General features: G+C 26.2%; 4 protein-coding genes across 4 annotated transcripts; 3 read left to right on the top strand and 1 right to left on the bottom strand.

Annotated features, from left to right (window-relative positions):
• Window positions 1-747: 747 nt before the first annotated feature.
• Window positions 748-3389, top strand: LOC127285660 (U3 small nucleolar RNA-associated protein 6 homolog). The gene is made up of 8 exons (XM_051311787.1): window positions 748-951; window positions 1114-1240; window positions 1379-1519; window positions 1591-1781; window positions 1855-2070; window positions 2133-2469; window positions 2542-2887; window positions 2972-3389. Exons 1-8 carry the CDS (start codon window positions 860-862, stop codon window positions 3316-3318), a joined length of 1797 nt encoding a protein of 598 aa, XP_051167744.1. The 5' UTR covers window positions 748-859; the 3' UTR covers window positions 3319-3389.
• On the bottom strand, window positions 3379-5367 carry LOC127285661 (tektin-2). The gene is made up of 7 exons (XM_051311788.1): window positions 5161-5367; window positions 4913-5075; window positions 4482-4742; window positions 4243-4413; window positions 3953-4175; window positions 3658-3881; window positions 3379-3580 (listed from the first exon to the last, which is right to left on the bottom strand). The coding sequence occupies exons 1-7, from the start codon at window positions 5204-5206 to the stop codon at window positions 3379-3381; spliced, it is 1290 nt and encodes a 429-aa protein (XP_051167745.1). The 5' UTR covers window positions 5207-5367.
• A 273-nt stretch (window positions 5368-5640) lies between these two features.
• On the top strand, window positions 5641-7577 carry LOC127285663 (uncharacterized). Its single transcript, XM_051311790.1, has 5 exons — window positions 5641-5796; window positions 5956-6544; window positions 6674-6920; window positions 6999-7323; window positions 7408-7577. The coding sequence occupies exons 2-5, from the start codon at window positions 6152-6154 to the stop codon at window positions 7433-7435; spliced, it is 993 nt and encodes a 330-aa protein (XP_051167747.1). The 5' UTR covers window positions 5641-5796; window positions 5956-6151; the 3' UTR covers window positions 7436-7577.
• A 783-nt stretch (window positions 7578-8360) lies between these two features.
• On the top strand, window positions 8361-10114 carry LOC127285662 (THUMP domain-containing protein 1 homolog). The gene is made up of 5 exons (XM_051311789.1): window positions 8361-8670; window positions 8779-8889; window positions 8964-9208; window positions 9278-9509; window positions 9584-10114. The coding sequence occupies exons 1-5, from the start codon at window positions 8482-8484 to the stop codon at window positions 9827-9829; spliced, it is 1023 nt and encodes a 340-aa protein (XP_051167746.1). The 5' UTR covers window positions 8361-8481; the 3' UTR covers window positions 9830-10114.
• Window positions 10115-10219: the final 105 nt, after the last annotated feature.

Here is a 10219-nt window from a genome sequence, read left to right as displayed (position 1 = left end):
TTTTTGAATTGTTTCAAACAAAAAATGTTTTTTTAAGAAATATAATATTAAATAATTGTTTTAATATGTAAGAACACTTTAAAATAGTGATAGAAAGATGATTTGATTGAAAAATTTAGCAAATTTTGCTTTAAAACGTTTTCTGCTACAAGAAAGTGTAAAATGACGATGTTTGTGAAATGGTTTGTACAGTGCTTCTTCCTTGTGAGTGTTTCTCAGAGTTTTGTTTATGTTATGTCGGTTCTTTTTAATTTGTAATAAATAATGAGTGCTGAAAATAAATCGGTAAGTTGAAATGTTTATCAAATAAATTTAAATTCAACTAATTGTTTCGAATAACTGAAAGAAACATGTAAACATGTACACTGTACAAACCATTTCACAAACATCGTCATTTTATACTTTCTTGTAGCAGAAAACGTTTTAAAGCAAAATTTGCTAAATTTTTTAATCAAATCATCTTTCTATCACTATTTTAAAGTGTTCTTACATATTAAAACAATTATTTAATATTATATTTCTTAAAAAAACCTTTTTTGTATAAAACAATTCAAAAATACCCGCCGTGAAAATGACTTTTCACGCATTTTCACGGTCCAGAAATAATGTTCATCTGATCGAAATTTGAGGTATATAAGCACCTTAAGGCTCCATTCACAATTGATTTGTCCAAAAGTTTCCAAACAATTTGGCGGTAAAATTCAAATGGTTTTTTTTAACTACTGCTGACACTACTCAACCCTGTTCGATATAATTATCCAACCTTGTCAAAAGTGATTAGCATTGCACTTGCACGTGAAAAATTTCTATATTTTACAATATTTAGCTTGATTGATTTTAATAAAATAATTAGATCACAATGGCTGAATTTGTGGAAAAAAGATGCGAGGAGATGATTCTTGAACTCGAACAGATGGAGAGAATTAAATTATTCGATAAAAATGAAGTCAGGTATGTATAGGTTATGTTTTTTTATTTACCAGAGTGACTTGAATTTTGTTAATAATTAAATTGTTATTTTATTATTAATTTGAAAAATAAACTTAATCTTTTAATATAATATCTTCCCTTTTAATATAATGTTTATTATATTAGTTTATTTAAAATTTTCAGAGGTATAGCTAAAAAACGAAAAGAGCATGAGTATAAAATTGAGAGACACACAAAATGTAAAGAAGATTATTTAAGATACATACAATATGAAATGGATCTTTTAAAACTTGTCAAACAACGGAGAGAAGTAAATATATTTTATCAAGAATAATTCTTATAATTACATTTAAGGCCACGTGTTTATCGCGTCCATTATATTCGACTTTTTTTTTTTTCTTTTCTCTCTTAATACATAATTTTACACTAATGAGTGCTTTTTTTTTAGAAACTTGGTATCACTCAAAAAAAGTCAAGTATTGATTATTCTATTGCGAACAGAGTGAATCGATTGTATAAACAGGCTATATATCGTTTTCAAGATGATGTACGATTTTGGATTGCCTATATGAAATTTTGTAAAAATGTTGTAAGTAATATTGTGTTGTTTATTGTACAAGACATTTTAAAATGATTTACAAAATATTTTTTTTCTTATAGGGATTTCAAAGTTGCGTTGGTCGTATGCTCGGAAAAATGTTGCTAATTCATCAGGATAAACCAAAATGTTGGCACATTGCCTCACAATGGGAAATAGAAGAAAGTAAAGATTTGCAAAATGCAAGACAACTATTATTACGTGGTTTACATTTTCATCCAAATTCCACATTACTTTTCATGGACATGTATAAGTAAGTTTCATTTTATGAAAATAGAATTTATTCATATGTAGGCATAATTTATTTATTTTATTTGTGAATGTAGATTAGAGTTAAAAGAAGCTCTTATAAAACGCAATGAAAGTGAGAAAAAAGAAGAATCAACAGAAGAAGACAGCGAAACTCCAAAAGAATGGAAACGAGTTCAAGTCATTTATGAGCAAGCTTTTAAAAGAATTAAGGATATTAAATTTATCATTGAATTGTTAAATCTAACAAAGGAATTTGAGAATACAGAATTCTTACAAAATAGAATTGTCAGGTAAGTTATTTCTTTTTTTTCAGTTTTTTTCAGTTTCATTAAAAAAAAATATATTTTTTCAGTGACATGGTAAAAGAATATTCTAACGAGCCCCTATTGTGGGATACAATGGCAAGACGTGAATTATTAGAAACAGCGAGTGTTAATAATATGGCTATGGAAGTTGATTCAACAGAAGCACCATCACTAAGAGATCGTATATTGTCTTGCAATGAAATATTTCAAGTAGCTGTTAAAAAACTTCGAAATGAAGAAATCTGGTCACTTTACATTGATTTTCTTTTAGAGATTAATCAAGAAAATGAATCTTTACCTAATCTTAAAAGAAAATTATTAAAAACAGCTTTATCGCAAGGTCATCAGGCAAAAAATTTAAAAGAACGTCATTACTTATATTGGGTAAGAAATGTAATTAATTATTAGTTAATATTAATTTTAATTAAAATGTGAATTATTTTTTTTTTATTATAGATTAAGATGCTAAGTACTGATAAAAAGGATGACAACACTCAATCAAAATTAGTCCAAGTTTTAGGTTGGGCAACTGAAAGTTTTCCAAACAATGAAAAACTTTGGCATTTAAGATTAAATTATCATCTTACAACAAATGATGACGAATTGTCAAATGGATTATTTAAGCAAGCGACAGAGCAACTGGGAGAAAAATCATTTCCCCTGTGGAAAACAAAATTATTACATGTACAGGCTAAAAATCCAGATAAAGTTCAAGAATTTTTTCAAGCTGCTCTTTTTGGTCCTCTAAATGTAGCAAAAGAAATGAAGCCATTGTACTTGGAATGGGCAGTGTTAACAAAAAGTAAGAATATAAGAGCAAAAAGGATTTTATTTTTTTTTTTAAATAAAAATATTTTGCAATAATTTAAAATTCCTTTTTTTTTAGATATTTCAGAAACTCGAAAGATTTATAACTCAATTACTCAGCAACCACCATTCTCTTATGAATTGCATAAAAAAATGATAGAAATTGAAATTATGCAGCCAAAAATATCAGTACAAAATACACGAACTGCTTTTGAATTAGCAATTATGCAATTTGGTAAACACAAACCTGATTTATGGATAGATTATACAATGTTTGAAATGAAACATGGTGATCCATTGAAAACAGGAGAGGTACATACAAGAGCAGTTAAAACATTATATCCAAAATTGACTGACAAATTTATATTTGAGTATACGTTACTCAAAGCAAATCCAGATTTTATAAGCATGTCTTCTCGTAATTAAGGTTTGAATATTAGTGATATTAATTTATATATATGTGTACAGTATGAATAAAAATTTGTCTTAATTTTCTAGAGGAATCTCTTTGTTCATGTGTGTTAAGACAATATTTCGATCCGTTTCATTAGTAAGTCGTGCTCGATCGCCAACTTTTAAAGTTGAACGATTATCCAAACACATTATATCAGTCATCAATGAATGTTGTTTATCTTCTAAATTTTTGTTAATTCGATTCAACAGTGATTCTAAATTGTTGTATGTGGCTCTATAAATTCAAAAACAATTTTTTTTTTCCCCCATAAATAATTATAAGTAAAAATACAAAAGAAAATGAATACTAACTTGGCATTGTTTATTTCGTTAATTAAATTTTGTTTAGTTTGCCGTAATTGTAATACTTCTTGCTTTAATCCATCTTGACTTTGATCACGACACAATTCAAAACCAGGACGACATGTTCGATTTTCCAATCTTGTCTCAACGCATTTAATAGAATCTATTTTTGCAAAAATCGCCTCATCTAAAAGTGTTATCTCTTTTTGTAATTTTTCCATTTCTCTTTGCATCTATTAAAAATTATTTTTTTAAATTAATGAATAATAAAAAAAAAATTATTATAATTAAAAAACAATTTTACTTTCAATTTCTGCCAATCGAGTTCATTTCTTGCTTTTTGTGTTTGATAAATTCTTTTTCTCAATGTGAAATCTGTAAAATCTTGTTGAGCTCTAATATCATTTCTTGTTTTATCTCTTGCATCTTGAATAGATTCTCTAAAATTGTACATATCTTCTAATTCATTGTCAGCTGAAAGTTTTACATGCTGACAATGCTGCAACCATGTTTCATAAGATACCATACTGTAAAAGAATTGCAATTATTTTCTATTTTTTGTTATTTTTATAGAAGAAAAACAAATTCACATACTCTTTTGGCATTCTCAATGCATTTGGTTTGTAACTGATATTGGCACAAGTACGATTTAATGTAAAATTTGTTCGATCAATTTCAAGTGCTTCGTGTTTGTCTTGTAATTCTAAATTGAGATTGAATTTAACTTTTTCCAGACGATTCAATCTTTCCCAAGCGGCTTGTATTCTGAAATTAAAAAATTAATTAGAAGGTATTTGTAAAATTTTCTTTTTTTTTTTTTTAATAATTAATACTTGTTTGTTAGTGTTTTCTTTGCTGCTTCTAAAATGCAGAGTTCTTTTTTCAATTCTGTGTCGCCATCGTCATAAGTCAATTCAGTGCCTCTTCGACAATCTCGCATTGATATGCATTGAGAAGTAATTTGCAATGGTATATTAATAAATTCATGTTCCTTCTCGGCATCAGATTTTCCATCTTTTAAAAGACAAATTTCCGTTTCTATGTGTTCGAGTAATTTTTGAAATATATTCTCCCAGCGAGATAGTTCAGTTACTCTGAAATTTTTAGTTTTCTATTTAGACTAAGAAAACATTTTTTTTTTATTCTATTTATTTATTTATTATTTATTTTTATTATTATTTATTTTTTTTTTTTATTATTTTTAATTTACTTTATTATTTTTTTTTTATTATTAATGTATATATTAATTAATTTAATAATTAACCTGTCGTTGAGTCGAATTGTATTTAATTGAGTGTCCCATTCTGTTTTTATTTGAGTTTCCGATCTTATTGTTCTACCTGAATTTCTTAAATTAAATGCATCTGCTCTTTTACTTTCAGCACTTTTTTGAAGTTCCCATTGCTTGGTATACCAATCAGGTAATCCTAATGAAAGAAATTTCAAATTAATATAAAATTTTAAATATTAATTATTATTATTATTATTATTATTTTAATTATTTTATTTTACCAATATGAGGTGTTGGTTTTTCATATGTAGTAATGGATTTTGCCATATTTATTAATTTAACAATATTTAATTTTCAGTTAACTATAATTTTGTACTAAAAAATTTCAATAGTACAATATTTATTATGTAATAAAGAATTATAAAATAGAAAAGGCAGTTGCTGAGGTAACAAATGTAAACAAACGAGTAAAATCGATCGATACTTTAAAAAACCGTTACTATATTTGCGAATTAATAATGCGCGAAATTTTAACCTTTTTCAATAAATCATTAAATAGATAATTAATAAAAATAGACTAAAAAGTCATCATTTTTATTATATAATTTTATTAAATATTATATTTCAAACATAAAGTTTGTAAATAATTTTTAAAAAAAATTACGTTAAACATTTAGACAAATTTCATTGGTTCACATTTAGCTTAATCAAATAAACGCGCCAAAATAAACAAATCACGTGCATAGTAACAAGTTTAAGTTGGTAGTTAATGTGCCAATGTTGGTAAAAATGATTTGATGATCGTTCATTTTCGTAATGTTTCGTCTATTGTCGGAATCTCCGACTCAAATATTCGCCAACATTGGCGGGTCTGCGATAATGTGTTAGTGTATATCGTTTAACAGGAAAACTAGGAGGTAGGTGTAAAGATTGTGTATACGCGGCAAAACAAATTATTTCTTATCAAAAATTAATTTCAATAAAAAATTTAATATTTGTAATATTTTAAAAAAAAAATTTTTTACACACTGTGAGTTTAATTTTAATTTTTCATGTTTACTATTTTTTTCTTATAGAAAATACATTCGTGGTGTATATGTATATATATATATATATACAATATTCAACTTATATGAACCTAAAAAAAAACATTTGAAGGAAGGAAATATTAATTTCTTGTAAAAAAAATAAAAAGTAAAGAAAATTACGTTTGTTAATAACAATTCAAAGAACAGCTCTTTGTAGCGCATTTTTTATTAAAGTGAAAAGCACATGCGAAAATTAAGTATGAAAGGAAAAAGGAGGAAGTCTGAAACAAGCGACGGAGAGTCGGAAGAAAATGGCGTCGCGTCGGGCGTCTCGGGCGTCACGCGGACTTCTGATAACGAAATGGATGAAACTGATAGTGAAAAATCAGAAACAACATCACGCAAGTCAAAATCTAATAATAAGAGACGCTCATCGCGTTCTCGGGGAAAACAAAATGAATCTGTTGATGAATCCGCTGATAATGAGAGTCAAGAGAAGCCGGCCGGAAGCGAACAGGAAAATGGAACCGCCAATAGTAAAGGAGGTTCTTCAAAACGTCGCAAGAAAGATGAAAAACCTGTTGAAAAAGAAAAACCTGCAACCGATGATGAAAACAATGAGGACGACGAATATGAAGTAAGATTTAATGAATTTATTTTATATTTTAACGTTATTTTTTTTCTATGCTTGCATTTTATTTTCTGTATTTATGTTGACTGTTTACATTATCTGTAACTAGAGTATTTTTTATTTTTGTTTATCTAGGTGGAAAAAGTAGTTGCGCAACGTACCATTAAAGGTCGTCGTCAATTTTTGGTCAGGTGGAAAGGCTATGGAGAAGATTCTGATACCTGGGAGCAAGAAAAAGACTTGAATTGTCCACAATTAATTGAAGAATTTTTAGCTGAAGCTGGTGATGACGATAAAGAGGAAAAGCCAGCTGAGAAGACACCTAAATCAGGAAAAAGTAAACAAGGAAAGAAGTCTTCCAAGAAAGTTAAAAAAGATGAAGGTAATAAAAAAAAAATTTTTTATTTTAAAAAATAGAATTTTTACAAAAGAGTTATGATTTTTTATTTTTATTTTTAAGAAACGAAAGGCACAGAAGAGGAAGGTGATGACAATGACAATGAAGATAAAGAATTTGAAGTGGAAAAAATTATTGAAGTTCATTTCAAGAAAAATAAATCGAGAGAATTTCTTATTCGTTGGAAGGGTTTCTCGTCGTCTGACGACACATGGGAGCCAGAGGAAAATTTAAATTGTCCCGAACTTATTGAAAAGTTTATGGAAAAAGTTGAAAAAGCAAAAAAAACAGAAGCGAGAGAACTCAGAACGAATCCAACGCTTACAAAACATTTTACACTTGGAGCACATGGTAGACGTCATTCTCGTCGTCATGGTGACAAACAGAGGTAACTAAAATTATTATAAAATCATTATTTTATTTTCTCAAGATTTATTTTATCTAAAAAAACTGTTAACTTCTTTTTTTGCAGAGTAACATACCGAGGATGTGATGAATGAAAGAAATATCTACATGGATAAACATATGCAAAATTTAAAACCGATGATTCACACTAGTGATAACATGTGAATTGAAAATAAGATACATCTTCCCATGTTTCCTAGTAATCGTATTCTTTATTTTGGAACGTAATTTTCTCTTTTTACAAAATTGTGAAATTAAGTCACTTTTTAGTATTTTGATTATTTTTTTTTTTTTTATATATATTGTGTTAAATTTCTTTACAAATTTTCAAATTAGTTCATAGTATGTTTGATTATTGGAACATATAAGCTTTTTCATTAAAAATATTTACTGCTCTAAAAAAAAAAAAAAAAAAAAATTTAAGTTTATATGAAAAAAAAAAATTTTAACTACACTACATTGAGTTTTCCTAGCAGTAATGAAAAGGTCTATATGAGAAAGTTTATAAATAAATAAATATATATATATACATACATACATATATATTTAAACCGTTGCCGTCGTCTAGTAATTAATCTAATCTACGGTTGTCAACGTACTGTGCAAGTAATCTACATAATTAGATTAAACTTTGTTTAAGTATTGATTGTCAAAAATCAATAAAAATGTATGATTTCAAAATTATAATAATTTAATACAACTTAAAATGATTTCTCCAAAAAAAAAAAGAATAGTTTACAAAATATTATTGAACAACAAAAAAAATATGTGTACAGTGTATTTTTTTAAAGCAAATTCAGTCCTTTTGCATTTTAGTTTTTAATCTAAAAAAAAAACTTTTCTATGAATTAAACACTAAGAAAAGAATTTTTTCTTCAAATTAATTAATTAATCCTTAATATAAGTTATATTTTACTTATTTTTAAATTTTAAAACTAGGAAAATTACGTAAAATACTGTATAAAGGCGGGAAATAAAAATTTGATCTATTACACCTACCCAACCCTAGTGATGAATTTATAGAAAGCAGAAGACAAAACAATAGGTTAATTTTAACTGCGTGTTTTTTTTATATATAAAAAACGTTTTTTGATTAAAAAGTTTTGACTGAAAACATATATCATTTGAAATTATTGATACTATGGATTCAAATAAGAGAAAAACAAACTGGTACAGTAATAATTATAAAAAACGAAAACAATTTTCATTTGAACCCGGTATGAAGGGATTCTTGTGCACGTGCAATTTTCGAGAAAAAGACTGCATTCGTGATGTTTATAAATTGTTAAATGAATATTCTGATAAGCTTAATGGCATAGAAAAATGTCAGGTATAAAATTATAAATATTTATATATATGTTTTATTAATTTTTTTTGAGGTTATATTTCTTTTTAAATGAAATCAAATAATTTTTCAAACATGTGCCTTTATTTACAGAATGATAATGAAACAAATTCTCAAGAAGATGATGATATTTCAACTGCTTTAAGTAAAGAAATTGATGAACTTCAAGCTGATGCAAAAAAAGGATCGAAAAAAAAATTTCAAGTAACGATTTTCCATTTAATTGAATTGTAAATTAAAATGAAATATCTTAAATATGTTTGTTTATTTTTTTTTAGGTAATAGAAACTGGAGTAAAAAATGTTCTTTTTATTCAAACAACAGTTTCTGATCCATTAACATTGGCAATGAGTATTATAAAAGATGTATATGAGACTAAACAGCAACGTTCCAGATTTTTATTAAGATTAGTACCCGTAGAAATTGTAACTAAAGCATTTATGGATGATTTAAGATCTAAAGCTGATGCAGTTTTGGAAAAATACTTTTCACAAGAACCAAAGACTTTTAGTATTGTATTTAAGTAAGTAAGATTTTTTATTTATCAAATAATTTTTATTTTTCTAATTTATCTAATATCTTTATTTTAAAGTCGACACAGTAATAGTAATATCCAAAGAAGTGAAGTTATTGAGGATTTGGCTGCTATAATTACAAAAAAGAATCCAGGAAACAAAGCTGATTTAAAGAATCCTGAAATAGCTGTGATTGTTGAAGCAATACGTGGTTTTTGTCTTATTTCTGTAGCTCCTAATTATATGTCATACAAGAAATATAATTTATTAGAAATGTGCAATCCAACACAACAAAAAAGTAACGAAAAGGTATGTATTTGCTTTTAATAATTAATTCTTTTTATTAATCATCTACTTTTCTATTAATGTATGACTTATTTTAGAATTCTGAAAATTCTACCGAAGCAATTGATGTTAAAAATGATACTGCAATTGTTGATATAGAATCTGGTGTTGATGCAAAAAATGATGCAGTTGATTTAAAAAATGACAGCGAGATTGATTCAAAAATTGATGATGCGGTTGATGAAAAAATAAATGATACAAAAATGGATGATAAAATTGAAGCAAAAATGGGTGATGCAGAAAATGCAAAAGTGGATATAATTCCTGAAAAAATGGATCAATAAAAAAAAAAGGAAAAGTGTCTAAAAATTTGTTTATTTGATTAACTTTTCTGTATTTTGTTTTTTTTTTTACTACAAAAAACTAATTTTCTTTTCTATTAATAATCGTTTATAATTTCTATATATTAAAATACAGTTGTATTAAAATACAACAGAAATATTTCTATAATACAAGTTGTAAAATAGAATATGCAATTTATATGTTAAAAAAAATTGTACCAATTTCATAATTTTTTTTTCATCATTCTGATAAGTTTTGCTTTATAAAATAAATGTTCTATTTTTCTACTTCCTTTCTGTTTTTATTTATATATTTAAAACAATTCTTTTTATATATTAAAACAAGTATTATTGTATATTTACAAAAGAGAAACTACGTATAACACTGTAAGT

This window comes from Leptopilina boulardi, unplaced genomic scaffold, assembly GCF_019393585.1.
Source record: "Leptopilina boulardi isolate dan_hultmark-lab unplaced genomic scaffold, ZJU_Lbou_2.1 LbouV2_337, whole genome shotgun sequence".
NCBI classification, from domain to species: domain Eukaryota; kingdom Metazoa; phylum Arthropoda; class Insecta; order Hymenoptera; family Figitidae; genus Leptopilina; species Leptopilina boulardi.
The sequence above is the reverse complement of the archived record's forward strand: the minus strand, read 5'-3'. Positions and strand labels throughout refer to the sequence as shown.